Raw genomic sequence first — 16,810 nt, 5'->3', positions numbered from 1 at the left:
CAATTATAAAAGAGTGGTACACAACTGCCTCACAATTCAGAGGTTGGGGGTTTGAATCTGGGCTCTGGCCTTCCTCTGGGGAGTTTACCCCAGGCTTGCATGGATTTTCTCCAGGTACTTTAGCTGAAACAATACAGAATACCTGTATTGACACACTTTTTATAGCCCCCAAATCTCACTCAACAAACAAAAGTTAAATTGAAGGGGCTTCAGAAAAAAAGTATAGATACCTGAAAAACCTAGTACAGTATTTAGACTACTGCTTCCCATCACTGGTAATCAGAGTAGCCCGCCTGGTGGCTGCCGCCTTTCATAACCGCTTTATGCCGCCCGCCTCCGGTTCAGAACCGTGCTAGGCTAAAGCTAGTGTTGGCGGGGCGTCAACAGTTGCAGGAAGTAGCTGCAGCATCACCTCAGCTGCTAACAACCGCATGAAAGTGTTAATATGAACTACTTGTAAACCAAGCTCAGGCTCATGTCTGCGTCTGGCTTTAGCATGACCTAGCACTGGGTGCTAATATTCCAGGACTGTTGCCAAAGGGATGCGGGTTTCATGGGGATTTCCAACTACAGCCGGTGAGGGGAACCCAATAGGACCACAGCATTTGATCTGGCCCTTCCCAAATGTAGTGATCGTGTCTCAGTAGACTCTAGAATAATAGCCATTGTTCAATCTATACACAGGAAAGTATTTGGTGCCTGTTTGAATAAGATCTATACTAAACTAGAATCATAGATATTTCTGTAAAGAACACAAAGAGATTCTGGTCGAAGGAGAAATTATCATCTCGTGGACATGAGCAAGGAAAACAAAAAAAGAAAAGTCAGCTGGGATAGGCTCGAACTCACCCGAGACCCCAATGAGAAAAAGTGCTATGGAAAAAAAGATGGTTGGATATTCAATGAAACACATGAAAAAAGTAGTCAACGTATAAAGTTCTTACCATTTAATAATTTCAGATAGGTAAGAAGACCTTGCCTCTTTCCCCACATTGTAGTACACATACATTTTACTACGTTAGAAAACGTCTTTGTGCCCCTCTCCCCGCCAAAAGAGCACCTTTCATGTCTCCGAGTCCATGATGAACGTCTCAAAGTTTGGTTGGAGCTCCGACACCAGCGCCTCCACAAAGTCTTCGATGGTGGGCCTCCTTTGAAGCATACCTGTGACACAAAAACATTCATTCATTCATTCATTCATCTTCCGTACCGCTTGTTCCTCACTAGGGTCGCGGGGGGTGCTGGAGCCCATCCCAGCCGTCTCCGGGCATTAGGCGGGGGACACCCTGAATCGGTTGCCAGCCAATCGCAGGGCACACAGAAACAAACAACCATTCGCACTCACACTCACACCTAGGGACAATTTAGAGTGTTCAATCAGCCTGCCACGCATGTTTTTGGAATGTGGGAGGAAACCGGAGCACCCGGAGAAAACCCACGCAGGCCCGGGGAGAACATGCAAACTCCACACAGGGAGGCCGGAACTGGAATTGAACCCGGTACCTCTGCACTGTGAAGCCGACGTGCTAACCACTGGACTACCGGGCCGCCCATGTCTGAGATCATGTTAACAGCCAAAATTGTGCCAATAAGTTAATAGTGAGGTCAATTTCACGACATCAATTCAAAACGTATGGACAAAACAGACAGCTTTTAAGACGAGCATGAAAGAACTTCTGATCAAGCTTTTGAAATGGATCTCAGACGAGGCGTTCAAGAACAAGCTCCTCAGAGAGAAATCTCTCTTAACCCAGATTGCTGTAAGAGTTTACGGGAGAATGCTAAGATAACCTCGAAGACATAACAACACTCAGCAGGATCTGATTGGATTGTTGAGGGCAAAGCAAAAGGGGATGGAGTGGACAAGAAGCGACAAAACAAGAGAACAATCTCAATGTAAGAGAAACGTTGAGCAATATGGAGCCTTGAAGTAAAAACGGACCACACATAACCGGTCTCAACCCTATGCACGTACACAAAATATTTCGAAATGCGTCACAGAGCCGCAATTCTCAAAATTCCTCTCACTGCTGAAAAAAGCTGCTCCTGCTCATTGCGAACTGAGGATGTTTGTAAATGATGACGCTCCATTTCAGTTTTACGAGCACACGCACTGGATGGCTTGTTTATTTACTTAAAAGGGTGGTGGGAGATGTGTATCGAATCCAGCCCTGAGCCCGTCATAACGAGCGCCCCGGGGACGAAAAATTTTGAAGAGCCACTTGGAAATTGCTTTTAAATATCTTAAGATACTGGCAAGAAACGGTTTGGCCACTGGGAGGAAACTTTCTGAGGACTTTCATTCTTCAGTAAAACAATTGTTGTAGGTATTTATACCATAAAGTATGCGTGTATCATAAATCATAAAGTTATGTGGCAAGGTGTAAAAAGCCCAGCAAACGCTTAATGACTTCCTACAAATAAACATGGCTTCTTATTCCACCCGTTCACTGCAGTACATACGAAAATTGTGTCAGAATGCTTTGCTGTGCCTGGCAGCGGATCACAGTCCTTTAAGGCTTGGTCATGTTCATTTAAAATGAGTGGGAAACTCAGCATGCAGTAACTTGAGCTACGGCATCAACGCCTCTGCAGTTTTTATGTACTGCATTATGAACAGAATGGAGAGACAAAGCGGGAGAGCAGAGTTCAGCACATTTGAACATTTCTGGCTGCCTGCTTGTAAGTACTTGAAACATGCCAAGATGCAAGACGTTACATCTTGGTCCAACCCGCAGGCAAATGATGGGCTTGCAGACTCAGTAATTACAACTTCCAAATTTGATGACGTTTCTTAAAACCAGATTTGCGAAGAGAAGCATTTCTACAGCACATCTAGGCTATGGGGTGTTATGGTGGCAAGCCTTGAATCAAGTTGAACAGGTTAAAGGTCATATTTATGGTGACATTTTTTTCTTGAAATGATTTATCCAAGTCTCGTTATCAAGCATCACAAAAAGACAACAGTGCGTTAACATTCTCTTTTACTCATTCGATCAAGTTCACCAACTTTCTGAACTCTCTCGTCAAGGCTGTGGGAACGGTTCGAGACCACAAAGGCGCTCTCTTTGAACGCAGAAAAAAAAAAGGTCAGTTGAGCTGCTCCGTCACCTTTTTTCTTCCTCTTCACCCCCTACCCACTCTGACTCAGTGTCTCTTTGCAGGTTTAAATTTCAATACCGTCTCTGGTAGAAAACAGCCAGCAGCATGAACGACAGAGAACTGTGCGGTCCTTTGATGGGCCGGGCCTCTTCCACGGTATGCCCTCTCTGCTGCTTTGCTGAAGGGAAAGTTACAGACCTCAATTTACAAGGGCCTTTGTTTGAAAGGATTATGTGGATCTGGACTGTGTATCCTTCCTGCAGTCTCCAATGACCTTCGTAATCGTCTCAAAAAGTTACTTTGTCACGCCCCCCATTAAAAAAAAAAAAAAAAACTCCTGACACTGAAAATGAACCACTCTAATCTTACCGTGAACAACAAAATATTTCAATCTAAAAGGTGACAAGTGATGATGTTTCCGGTTTACAGAATGAAAGACAGCAGCAACAGAATGGATATAATATGCTACCAATTTCCGACTACAGAAATTGAATCGCCAAAGAAAGATAACCACAGGGTTTGATGAGATTTTGATAAGACTTTCCTGGATGTCTCCCACCCAAAAATGGGGGTTTGGAAGAACAGCAGCTCAACAGCAGCGCTAGTAACAACAATCGGATATGAGGGGTTGGCGGCTATCTCAGAGGACAGGAGCTGGTCCAGTTGCAGTTGGAAGTGGGGCACAGTTGGAGGAGGGAGGTGAAGCGCCTTGGGGAAAGGATTGAAGTAACACTCCCAAGTGTCTGCTGATGTTTTTGTTCTTGACTCCCTACAGTACTCGCCTTCTCTTATGGATGCTTGTCCAGACACGCCACAGCCAGAGGATGTGAGAAATGAGCCATCTACACTGAAATGGAGGGGGCAGTAGTTGGCGATGGCCGTTTACACAAAAACAAGTTTGGAAATGTCGAGTGGCTGTGGCTCGGTGCTAATCAATTTTTTTAAACATCCCACACTGACGTGTCAAAATGCAGCAGGCGTGTCATTGTATAGCTGCAAATTTATGACATAACACACAGATTGACTGCCCCCCCCCCCAAAAAAAGTGCTTCAATTACTGTACCGAGAAGCACAGGATTTACCAGCCATAGTTAGTTGACGGTTGTCATAGACAGGAGTGATTCAGTATCATTTAAGTGCCATTTATCGTCATCCATTGTGAACTGACAAATCTCCTATAAACTAAAATAGCTATTTTAAGCTGCAAAAGAGGGCGGCCCGGTAGTCCAGTGGTTAGCACGTCGGCTCACAGTGCAGAGGTACCGGGTTCGATTCCAGCTCCGGCCTCCCTGTGTGGAGTTTGCATGTTCTCCCCGGGCCTGCGTGGGTTTTCTCCGGGTGCTCCGGTTTCCTCCCACATATCAAAAACATGCGTGGCAGGCTGATTGAACACTCTAAATTGTCCCTAGTTGTGAGTGTGAGTGCGTATGGTTGTTCGTTTCTGTGTGCCCTGCGATTGGCTGGCAACCGATTCAGGGTGTCCCCCGCCTACTGCCCGAAGACGGCTGGGATAGGCTCCAGCACCCCCCGCGACCCTAGTGAGGATCAAGCGGCTCGGAAGATGTATGTATGTATGTAAGCTGCAAAAGACAGCTCAGCGAGCCAAAACATACACACAGAATCTGTAAATGTCAAATGACAGTCGTGCGGCTTCAGATACCTCTACATCTGAAGGCTTTGAGAAGAGAGAAAAGACCCATGGAAATGGGCTTTTATATACAGTATATACTTTTTTTTTATCAATCCTACCAGCAAAATTGGAGGGCGGGGGGGGGGGGGGGGGTTGGGGGGGGACTGTGCGTGGATGCCTGAGGTATATTGCCTTATCAGCTGCGGACGTTGTATCGGTCTGTCGTGGTGAAGAAGGAGCTGAGCCAAAGGGCGAAGCTCTCAATTTACCGGTCGATCTACGTCCCAACCCTCATCTATGGTCACGAGCTATGGGTCGTGACCGAAAGAACGAGATCCCGGATACAAGCGGCCGAAATGAGTTTTCTCCGCAGGGTGTCCGGGCTCTCCCTTAGAGATAGGGTGAGAAGCTCGGTCATCCGGGAGGGGCTCAGAGTCGAGCCGCTTCTCCTCCACATCGAGAGGAGCCAGATGAGGTGGCTTGGGCATCTGATTCGGATGCCTCCTGAGCGCCTCCCTGGTGAGGTGTTCCGGGCATGTCCCACCGGGAGGAGACCCCGAGGTCACGCTGGAGAGACTATGTCACCCAGCTGGCCAGGGAACGTCTCGGGATCCCCCGGGCAGAGCTGGAAGAAGTAGCTAGGGAGAGGGAAGTCTGGGCTCCCCTGCTAAAGCTGTTGCCCCCGCGACCCGGCCCCGGATAAGCGGTAGATGATGGATGAATGGATGGAGTTTCGGAAATACTTTAAGGAAAGGGAGCGCTGCAGGGGTCATCAGATGCAGCAATTCAAAGAGGAAACCGCTGTATCCATGTTCACTTGGGCAGGTGGTCACCGTGATTTATCCGAGACTGAGTTTGTGTTACCTTCCACCATCAACATGGGCTCCTTGGCTCCTCCATGGGTTAACATCTCTCGACGATAACGCTCACCCATGTCCCTGACAGACACATGCGAGAGGTGACGAAGCATAAGTTATCGCTCAAGTGGCGTTTTGATGGAAAACCTGTCACCTGTTTAAAGGGTCTTGAATGAAGCACTGCTTCCACACCATGGATGCCACAGCTCTTGACATGAGGTAAGAATAGTATTTGGCTCCATAACCGATGAGATGGCTAAATCTTAGCTGCCATGCCTGTGAGGAGACATAACATTCAAAATCAAAGGACATTTTCATTGGATGTCAAGCAAATACACGAAGGGTACCATAGGGATCGAGTCAAAGTGAAGATGTCATTCTCATCTTTTGCAGCCGTTTCCACTGTCTTTATTGCCATCATTAGATTGCTCAATTTGCCCCCTCTGACGAAATATCACAACACAAGCAGGGAGCTCTCATTTCAAAGGACAAAACATGGAAATTCCAAAACAGTAAATGGGTTCCTCTTGTCTATTCTTTCTGCAGTTGCCCTGGGGGGTCCTTCTCCATGACTTTGAAGACATTCTCATATGGTCTCAACTAACTGCTGGACTTAGTGAGGAATTCAGGAAGTTGGTAAAGACAGCAGTTCCCAGAGTAAAGAAAAAAAAGACTACAGATCTCGTATTAATCAACATTTATGCACCTATAGATGTTTCAGACATTTTAATGACAGCTGATCTTCCCTCTCCCCACACAGCCAGGAACTGATCGCGCCACTCTGTAAACGACACACACACTCGCCAGAATATTTAGAATCTGTCTCCCTATAACCCATTAGCCACTCAAATGTTTACTTGACAGAGGATACCATTCCTGTGTGTATCTATGAAGACGAGTGGATTTACGTTTCAAAGACACAAGTGTTATTGGAGGTTCCAAAATCTGCTTTCACTCTCTGCGTTCTCAACCGGTAGTCAATTTACATGGGGAGTGGTGGAGAAAACATATGTGTTACCTTTTTTCCTCTCAAGACCTCAGTGGTCCACAACCCCTCCACCCCCTGTGTATATTTCAAAAGTGGATATGTATGAAATATGTCTGCAGTATGAACACTCATTCATATACATCTGACCTTTACGTCATCAAAAGCTAAATATGCGCTCTGGGGGGCGGGAGAGAGTGGAGGGAGTCTATTAACAATTGTCAATAGACTGCCCTCTATTCCTGGTTTTTATAATAAATCAAAGCCGTGCTAGTATGCACCCAAAACTATGTAGATAGTGGCCTACTATTTTTTGCCCATCTGCAAACCCCACTCCATGAGAGTGAGGAACAGCAATCGCGCAGAGCTGCTCAAACTAGGAAATCTATCCTTCTGTGGTTGGCTGAGGTAAATGTCTGCTACAGCTTTCAGTGAAAGTTGAAATGAGGGAAACATATTTCTATAAAACTAAACTATGTGAAGGTAGCATCTGAAAAAAGAAGCGAGCCATGAGTGGAAGCGCGGGGGGAAGAAATTCTGAAATGTGGGCATGGATACAACAGCACTGTAATCTCTTTACATGATGCACATAATTCTATTTTAGAGCAAGTGCTCAATGAAGGCCATTCCTTGTCTCCACTATGACTTTGTTTTCGATTCCAATCTCCCTTGTCTCTTCTCCTTGCCCACAGCAGTAAACCTTGTGTGTGGGAGGGGGGGGAGGCCTTGGGGGGGTTTAGCTATTTTTCCAGGAACAAGATGAACAATTTCAAATTTTTCCTTCAAAGAAAAATCTGCTTTGTGGTTTCATGAGATCTTAAAAACAAATAAATAAATAATCTGAACGGTGTGCGACATCAAAAGACAGACAATGACACCCCAGGACAGATTATTGGACTACAAAGCAGTGGGAATACAGTGATTTGACAAAACTACAGTCTTGGGATACCTTAGCAATGGACGACTGTATATGCACGTCAGCACATTAAGCATTTCTAGGGCAAAGGTGCAGCGTGTTACGCCACTTAGCGAGTTTCAAGCTACTGGGACGCCCCCTGGAGGGAAAATAACCTCATTCTTTAAATGTGTGTTCTGTGTGGGCTTGTGTAACAGGTATATTTCATACATTATATCCTCATCCCACAGTTCGTAGTATATGCTTGTCTTTGTCATTATTGGCTGTCTTTGATGATTTTCATAAGCTCAATTTTGCTGCCTCTGCACCACAGAACATGACAAAGAAGGACTTTTATTGTATTTTAAAAAAGAAAGTATTTATTTCAGGAGACAGTGAGTATTGCTATCAATGTTATCGCAACGTGTTAAGACGAGTTTGCCTGCCGTTGTGCCCCAAATTTGAAAATGGTGCATGCATAGAGTCCATTGCACCTACAAGATGTCTCTTTCATTAAATTATTCTGTATAATTGTCCAGGATATTTAGGTAAAATGATAAATTGAGATTTAGGTTGAACTAAGGGATATACAGTAGCCCTCCTTAATTGATTTATTAATTAACCAAATAATTAGAACACTTAAAAGTTGCACCAAATAAAGCAACGACGAGTATAAACGTACTGTATTGGGTGTGTAAGGCAGGCCGTAGAACTTCTGCTGCATCTCCTGCAGGATTTCGGTGGTGGATTGATTTTGGGGTTTACCATGGTAAATCTGGTCCAGTGCAGCATAGAAAATCTGCCCACGGACAACAGAGAACATCATTGATTGTACATGCTTGACATTAAAACTAGAAAAAAAATCTTGATGTATTATGAATTACAGAAGATTGTTAACAATCTCACAATGCAGTGTGCAACAGACGAAATCAGATGACACGTTAAAAAGACAAGTTTGTAAGGACAGGTACACACACAAGGTGGGTAGGTAGGCAGCCGATTGGTAATGTTGTATTTTGTGTAAATGTGGGTTTCTTTGATGGCACATACTGATGATCAGACATGAGTCTGATCATTTTCATGTTTGCGGACACACGTGTGATCATGAGAAATCTCTTCATCACAGGACTGGATTCTTGACTGGTTGTGGAAGCGAATCATTATGTGTGTGGTGAGCACTGCATACAATATGACCAAAACTGTTCAATGCCTGATGAAAAAATTTTTTATGTGTGGGGTCTGGTGGAGATTAAAACAAACAAACAAACAAACAAACTAACATCGTTTCAGATTTTAAAAAATCCTTATGTGGGTGCCTGACTTGAAGTGGCTTTGCCTGGATTTGTGTATTTGGTGGTACCTGCAGCTGAATGTCTGCTGCACCGCACACCTTCTTGGACTCACACAGACGAGTCACCATACTCTCAGGCAGAGGCTAAAGAGACATTGAAACACCGCTCATCATTTATTGACGTCGTACAGTACGTCTCCATATACTGTATATTTTTTTAACACTTTTGAGATTTTGCTCTTAGTCTATACGTTTGGAGTGTTACCTGTCCAGTTTCATAATGACGTGCAAACTGGCTGACGACTCGATAGTCGGCGGCAAAGTACTCCATGAGGATGGAGGGGACTTCTGCGAAATCTGTTGCACATCTAGTCCCTGGCAGATCGAAAACAGAGTTTCAGTGTGAGTGTGTGTGTCTGTAGTGACGGTGGTGGTTGGGTAACTGGCTCCGGAGGAACCCGAGTTCCCAAACCCTCATCTATCACAACGTGGTAGTAGAAGCAATAGTAGTAGAGACAGCAGAGTCTGCTGTGGGTTAGCGTACGAACGCCCAGCTCGTATTGAAGCTCACTCTGCTGAGGGTGTTGGCTCTCCACCCTAATACGGCATACGGTAAGAGTATATCATCTTTAGCTTCATGCAACTTGTTTGAACTGTGTTATCATTTCTGTGTGGGACCAATAAAGTGCCTATTGTTGGTAGCCAGAAGTGTCTTGTCGTTATTTCTGAGTGCCTATCTCCGACGATCCTTTATAAAACTTGATATTCATTCAAATTGAGTATCAGAAGTGTTTCAAAACACACCCATTCATTTTTAAAAAAAATTTTTGCTTTTGCGTTTTCTCATGGAAAATGCATATTGAGTATAGTTGTTGTATTCTTCCACTGCATTGCAATTTTTCGCTATGCAATGGGCCTGACTGTTCCCTATCGGTGTACAGTTGAGCACTGTAATGAGCAATACAATTACCGTAAAACACGTTTTGAAACCCCTTTGTATTCGTCCAAACTTTTTAAATGTATAATCTTCCCTCTAGCTTTTGGATCCCATCTGATTATGAAGCGCTTTCTAATGCACATACTGTAAAAAATGAGACTTTATAACATTGTACCTGTTGAGCTCACCTGTAACATGTTGGTAACGAGTGCGTCCCAGCATTGAATGCATGGCGTGGCCCATTTCATGGAAGAGGTTCTCCATCATGCCAGGGGATAGCAGGGTGGGGGCATTTCTGGTGGGGTGGGGCAGGCTCAGCATCAGAACCACGACAGGCAGCTGGTACTGCTCCGTTTCCTGGCACCAGCGACCACCCCGGATGGTGAAGTGACAGTCCTAAGGTGGGGGAGGAAGAATGAGGGCAACCACGCTTCTTGTTTTGTAATCTTTGAGTGCATGTGTATGCCCACCTGATGAGGTTTGTCTCGCCGGTGGAAAAAGTCACAATAGATATATCCAAGTAATCCTTCTGTTTCATGAACCACTGCCTGGAAATGCACACAAACCCGTGGAAAAATCAAACTTGTAGTTTATTCAAACATCAGGCAACAACATGTCATTAGCACATCGACAAGAGCATACCAATTTGCGCACATCATCACTCCACACCTCTCCAGCGCTGGGGTGTTCAGACATGAGGGAGACACCGAAGAGCTGAGAGAAGAGAATGTTCAAACCCTCCATGCAGGCCCCCAGAGAGAAGTAGGGGCTGTACAGACTGGGCTCGATGTTGAATCTAAACCGTGACCAAAAACAAAAGAGAAACAAAACACAGATATAAGATTGATTGATACGTTATTGCCCTTGCACGTGGACAGGTGTACAGAGCAACAAAATTCACTTCAACAATCACAACCCGTCCAAACAGAACGGAAAGGCTGGCGAGTCGCTCGAGACAGCGCCCAGAGTTTAGTGTCATGTTATGATGTTCCATTGAGTTCACTTTATCCATTAGAAACAAATTTGAGAAAGAATCTCATGAATAATTGCCTTTCAGTGCCAATTGAAACAGAGGAGTATTCATTTGGTAAACAGCACAAACTAAAACACTGTACAGCTTTTCTAAAGGTCCCTAATGAAGTGAGTAACTGAGTGAAAATAGAAAGGTTGCAACTCAAGATGGTATGTCAGAAAACTCCCAAGCTCCTTGCCAATATCTACTGAAAATGCAGTGAATTCCAATTAAAAAAAAAAAAATTCCCTAACCTTTCAGCACGCAAGATGCCACTGAGGAAGGGGTGATCCCACGGCATGAGCTCCTGTGTCAACCCAACAACATTGTGAGTTCTCGGGGAAGACAAATGTTTTCACGTGGAATACAGTTGTAACGGGAACAGAATGTCACCCACAGAATGCCGAGGGTTGAGTTTTTTCTTCATATCACTCATCATCCTAAAGTCCTTTGCGGTTCTGTGACATTGGGAGGAAAAGAAGTGAAAGTGAGCAATTCATAACCATTTTCCATTTTCCAAACCGCTTGATCCTCACTAGGGTCGCGGGGGGTGCTGGAGCCCATCCCAGCCGTCTTCGGGCAGTAGGCGGGGGACACCCTGAATCAGTTGCCAGCCAATCGCAGGGCACACATAGACGAACAACCAACCACGCTCACACTCACACCTAGGGACAATTTAGAGTGTTCAATCAGCCTGCCACGCATGTTTTTTGGAATGTGGAAGGAAACCGGAATACCCGGAGAAAACCCACGCAGGCCCGGGGAGAACATGCAAACTCCACACAGGGAGGCCGGAGCTGGAATCGAACCCGGTACCTCTGTACTGTGAACCCAACGTGCTAACCACTGGACTACCGGGTCGCCCTGCAATTCATAACTAATAAATGAATAGCAAATATGGCTGGCAATTAGAGAGAGATTTTCGGTCCTTATTCCCCGCGAATAGTGGTGGTCCACTGTATATTATATACAAGTATGATAAATGGTTCGATAGCGTCTTTCTTTCAACTGTACCTGTCTGACAGCTTGTGTGTTAACAACTGAAGAAACCTCATCACGGTTTCTGCAATATAAAAAAAAATACACGCAGCACACAAAACACATCACACAATCATCATAACAAACCCCCAAAATACGTGTGGAGCTTGTATGTGTGAAGACAATTACAAATAATAACCAGACTATGTTTTTTCCCCTCTTTACTAGGAGCACAGTGGGCCCCTGATCTAAAATTTCAGAGGCACTAGTAGAAAATTCTGAAGTTTATTTAAAATTTAATTGCATTGTCTCAAACTACAGGTGGAAAATGTCACCATTTAGGGGCAGTCTGAAATCCTGCTTAACCCAGTTTCTGGAAAATGATTGCCATAATTTACTCATGAAAAATTGTGGGTTAAATTGACTCAAAGATTACATGGCTTTTGTGTGGCGCTAACTAGTAAAAACGGAGTAAACACACAGCGTCAAATTCACAAAACGTGGAGATGGTGACTGTGATGCCTAGAAGAATTCTTCTCGGTGCGTTGACGCTATTTGCATGTATTTATATGAGGGGAGTGGAACACTGCCGACCTCTATGCAAATGAGCATCATTGCCCAACAACGTCTAATTTTCACACCAGCGCTAATAGCCGCGCGCAGTTTTGGGGGGCACAGAAAATGTCTTCAGCAAGCTGGTGTAAAATTGACGTTACTCAGTGGGAGGGGCGCACTGCCTCAGACTCTTCCTACAAGCATAAAACTACGGTATTCATCTTAAATCCTACTAACAGTACTGGCATGTGACTGAACCTGGGGTTGCTGCCATCGTTCCCTTCAAGGCTCTGTGGGCATAGGACTCGTATCCCACCAGTGTGGCCAACTTGTATCTGCATCTCAGAAGCTCTTCCAGACACTCCATCAGATCCGCATTTGGATAGAGGTAAATCCTGTAGGCGATTTCTCGTAGCTACAAAAGACACATTATTAAGACAGGTCTCAACACACACCAATGATTTTGTCAATATTAATATCGAGAAATAAATTCAACACCAGGCGGCCCAGTAGTCCAGTGGTTAGCACGTCGGCTTCACAGTGCAGAGGTACCGGGTTCGATTCCAGCTCCGGCCTCCCTGTGTGGAGTTTGCATGTTCTCCCCGGGCCTGCGTGGGTTTTCTCCGGGTGCTCCGGTTTCCTCCCACATTCCAAAAACATGCATGGCAGGCTGATTGGACACTCTAAATTGTCCCTAGGTGTGAGTGTGAGTGCGAATGGTTGTTCGTTTCTGTGTGCCCTGCGATTGGCTGTCAACCGATTCAGGGTGTCCCCTGCCTACTGCCCGAAGACAGCTGGGATAGGCTCCAGCACCCCCGCGACCCTAGTGAGGATCAAGCAGCTCGGAAGATGAATGAATGAATGAAATTCAACACCCAAAAAAGGAACTAAGCACTGTTTATAGGAAAACGTTATTACAGTTCATTGATTTGAAATCATTAATCCCAGAAACACATTCAAAGCCAAATTAAAAATTACCGGTAATCACACACGTGGTTCAATGATTTTGTTGTTTACGATGATACTAGTGCAGCGTGTTATACCGGAGACAAATTCCTTGTGTGTTCTACATACTTGGCCAATAAAGATGATTCTGATTCTGATTCTGAGATAGTAAACTGTGGTCTTGAACGGTGCATAACAGCTGGTTCATTTCCCCTTGACTATTCTGGTTAAATTATGCATTGTTACAACTTCAGCGGCCCTCGACATTCCACTGCACTTATCTGCATTGCTCAATTGGCATGCTTAACCTCTCCAATACATATTCAAGTTGTCTAATTGTTTGCATTGTCTTCATTGTTATGACAACATTCAACAAACGGCCTGTCACAACAAGGGGTTCAAAGGTTTGGGGGGGGAACTGAAAACCAAAACATGGGAAAAACTGCTTTTCACTTGATAGATTGATTTTCTTGTACAAATTACACAAGATAAGTGCTTAGTGCTGCAGGAGGTTGCATGAATGGTTCGCACATATTAAAGTTCCCAAATATTTTATGATTACAATCAAATATGTCCAGTGTGGAAAAGGAAAATAACATGGAAAAACATACTCATTCCCCACAAAGCCTCAAAGGCACTTCTTAAATGAGTTATGAGTCAAAGGCGTCGCCTACTGACCAATGAGTGCAATGTTCTCGTTATGGTTACACACCAAATCGTCCGGAGAGTCGGCGTGTAATCCTCCAACCTCCACAAAACTTCCTGTGCTTGCAAAGTGCAAGTGGAGATGTTCGGGAATGGCAGACCTGGCAATTCTGTTGGGCATGTGAGAGCCAACCAGGAATTCATTGTTTAAATCCAAGAGCTTCACATGGAGAGCAACTGCCTCTTTCCGCTGTAATGCGAAAGGAAAAGAAAGAGAAATGTCTGTCATTTGTGTCTGGTTGACAGAGGGGATGATGTCTCCACATGCAATAAGTCTCTCACCAGTTTCTCATCGAGATGAATCCCACTGATTTCAAAGTCAAACAAGAATAACTCTGCGACTTTCCTGCAAAGACAGGAAAGGAATATATGATTATTTTTGAAATATGTAAAATTACACTGGGACATGCACCAATGGCACAATCTAAGAAGAGATAACAAATGCTTTAAACACTGGTCAGCACTCATTTTGGTACATGAGGTCTTTTGAGGTTGCAGAATCAGAAAATGAATTGGCTCTAGTTTTAGATATTCCTAATTTTTTTATGACTTTGGTATCGCAAGGTACGACATTGACATTCTTTCAGCATTCTTTCATTTTTGAATGTGATATACAAATCATCTTTCATATGAAAATCAAGGAAAAATTCAGAAAGGTAGCCAATATTAGCAGTAAAAAAATGCTAAATAGGTGACATCAAAGCACAGACACTACTCTTGCTAACAAAACACGCCAATTACAACTTTTATTAACTATCATTATATGTTTTCAGCCAAAATGAAACATTCCAAACGATGTACAAATTTTAAATATCCTCTGATGTGGATAACTTAAGACTAAGTGTTGCAAAAAGCCCAAGAAAAAGTGAAACCAAACACCACTGTTAACCCTTTGATACTCGCTGAACTAAAGTGTTGTATGACTTCAGCAGCATGTTGTTTTTCCCCCCCCTATTCAGAATTTTTCAACTTCAAGGAGCAAATGACTGAGGAGGGGTTGAGACGGTGCACCTTGTATCTGGGTCCAGCTGAGCCACAAGTTCTGGCCTGTCAAGCAAACTCTTCAAAGTGTTGCATAGGTCCACATTGGTGTTCAACCTGAAACAAAGAATGATTTCCTAATCAGATTACAGGCTAGTCTTGATGGAATCCGACTGTGCGTTACTCTTTTACTTCTCCACAACTGTGCCAATTTCAATGCAGGTTTTCTCTGCAGCCTCGCGGTACACTGGATCAGGATGTGCTACTTTAACAAAATCCGCCTAGAAATGGAGCGACATTTTTTGTTCAGGTTTATTTTAAGGTCATAGCACCCCAGTCTAGAACTCTGTGATGAACTTACCAAGTCTGCCACTTTACAAAGACCATCAGAGAGCTGGTCAAAAGCTGTGACGGTCTCGACGCCTGGAGCAGAAGTACATACTTTTTCAACCAGCAGTTGTGTGTTTTTTAGAGCTCTCTGTGTGGCCAACTGGAATCCAGCAGGAGAATTCAGTTCTGGCATGCCAAACAAACCCTACAATCAAACATTACCAACATAAAAAGTTATGTTTCAATTACTTGAACATGATCACATTAAAACTGTAACCCATAGATGTCAAACTCAGGTCCTGGAGGGCCACTGTCCTGCATGTTTTCCAAGTCTCCCAGTTACAACACACCTGATTCAAATGATCAGATCATCAGCAAGCTCTGCGGAAGCCTGACATTGAACCTGCTTCACCTATGCTGTAACCCATTGTTGCTTTTCCACCTCAGAGTTATTTCTAAACTTGCAGTCATCCAGATTTTGTCATTCTGAACTACATGACCACACTTCTGTTGTCCTTGCACTGGCTCCCTGTTCATTTTTTTGATTCAATTAAAAATAAAAATACAGTCGTACTCACCACATTTTTCTCAATCACTTCCAGTCTCTTGTGGGGTTTGGCATTGAAAGCTGCCCCAACAGGTGACCATGTTGTGACACTCTTGTGAAAAGACGTCCACAGACTTCTGTACCTCACGCAGCAAAGCAAACTTTTACTCGGCGACATGTTGGTCTGCCCTGTTGTTGAACCGCTGTCCGTTACAAGAGCTTCTTCTTTTGCAGACTGAGACCGACAGAGGACATGCTAACCCTAGGTTCGGTGCTAGCTTGAGCCGAAAAGGTGAGATGAATTTATCAAAATCGTAAACAATATGGAAAATACAAATCAACACACTCTAAAATGTCGTTGGCAACCCGATGTTACTGGTAGACATCAACAAACAAAGATGACATGCCGGTTTCCTGCTGCACACTTGACGCAATGTGTTGCAGCACGCATTTATATGAAAAACGTAACATAAGGATGGATTAAAATTCACGTATTCATATATGATGTGTCCTACAATGTTCAATCCCGACAAATGTATGATTTTGTAGAGTTGAGATGAGAGTAGAATGTGTCGAAAGTGTGTATCGAGAAAACATGATGTCGTCATATATATGCGACGATACTAGCTTTTAAATTCAAATAAAAAGACACAATAAAAAGAAATGGGAGCCAATGGTTTGAGAAAAAAGAGAAAATAAATGTAACCACTTTCTAATTTTTTTCTTTATTAAACAAAGCCAGAAACCAAACATTGCTCCATGAGAATTATAAAAAAAAGTAAAAAAAACAACTTCCAGACATCTTTCTTTAAGCTGGTTGGCGTTTGGCGCTGATCTCAGCCTTCGCGCAATGTGAGAAATCACATTGGGGGAAAAGAGGCATTAATAGGATCGATCTATAGTTTTGATATCGGGCTTTGAAGGAAAATCGATTTGATATCGTATTTTTAAACCCAGCCCCAATTGAGACATTCGCCCAATGACTAGCAGCTGCAATCGCAGCAAAAGGTGGCTCTACAAAGTAAAGGGGGCTCGTTTTCAACGCCCCACGTGATGTTGA

General features: G+C 43.9%; 1 protein-coding gene across 1 annotated transcript; it reads right to left on the bottom strand.

Annotated features, from left to right (window-relative positions):
- Positions 1–932: 932 nt before the first annotated feature.
- Positions 933–16,297, bottom strand: LOC127608921 (mitochondrial intermediate peptidase-like). Its single transcript, XM_052078445.1, has 19 exons — positions 15,782–16,297; positions 15,235–15,408; positions 15,066–15,154; positions 14,904–14,990; positions 14,175–14,238; positions 13,900–14,082; positions 12,501–12,657; positions 11,724–11,772; positions 11,107–11,167; positions 10,964–11,016; positions 10,340–10,493; positions 10,168–10,245; positions 9,886–10,093; positions 9,026–9,135; positions 8,830–8,904; positions 8,152–8,268; positions 5,744–5,865; positions 5,597–5,670; positions 933–1,164 (listed from the first exon to the last, which is right to left on the bottom strand). Exons 1-19 carry the CDS (start codon positions 15,926–15,928, stop codon positions 1,064–1,066), a joined length of 2,103 nt encoding a protein of 700 aa, XP_051934405.1. The 5' UTR covers positions 15,929–16,297; the 3' UTR covers positions 933–1,063.
- Positions 16,298–16,810: the final 513 nt, after the last annotated feature.

The sequence above is a fragment of the Hippocampus zosterae genome, chromosome 10 (genome assembly GCF_025434085.1).
Source record: "Hippocampus zosterae strain Florida chromosome 10, ASM2543408v3, whole genome shotgun sequence".
Taxonomy (NCBI): domain Eukaryota; kingdom Metazoa; phylum Chordata; class Actinopteri; order Syngnathiformes; family Syngnathidae; genus Hippocampus; species Hippocampus zosterae.
This window is presented reverse-complemented; position numbering and strand designations above follow the sequence as displayed.

Coding starts and splice junctions, on each gene's coding strand:
- LOC127608921 (XM_052078445.1), bottom strand. CDS start 15,928: ATGTCGCCGAGTAAAAGTTTGCTTTGCTGCGTGAGGTACAGAAGTCTG. Junction 12,658..13,899: donor CCGACTCTCCGGACGATTTG/GTGTGTAACCAT, acceptor TGTCTTTTGTAG/CTACGAGAAATCGCCTACAG. Junction 11,773..12,500: donor AACGATGGCAGCAACCCCAG/GTTCAGTCACAT, acceptor TTTATATTGCAG/AAACCGTGATGAGGTTTCTT.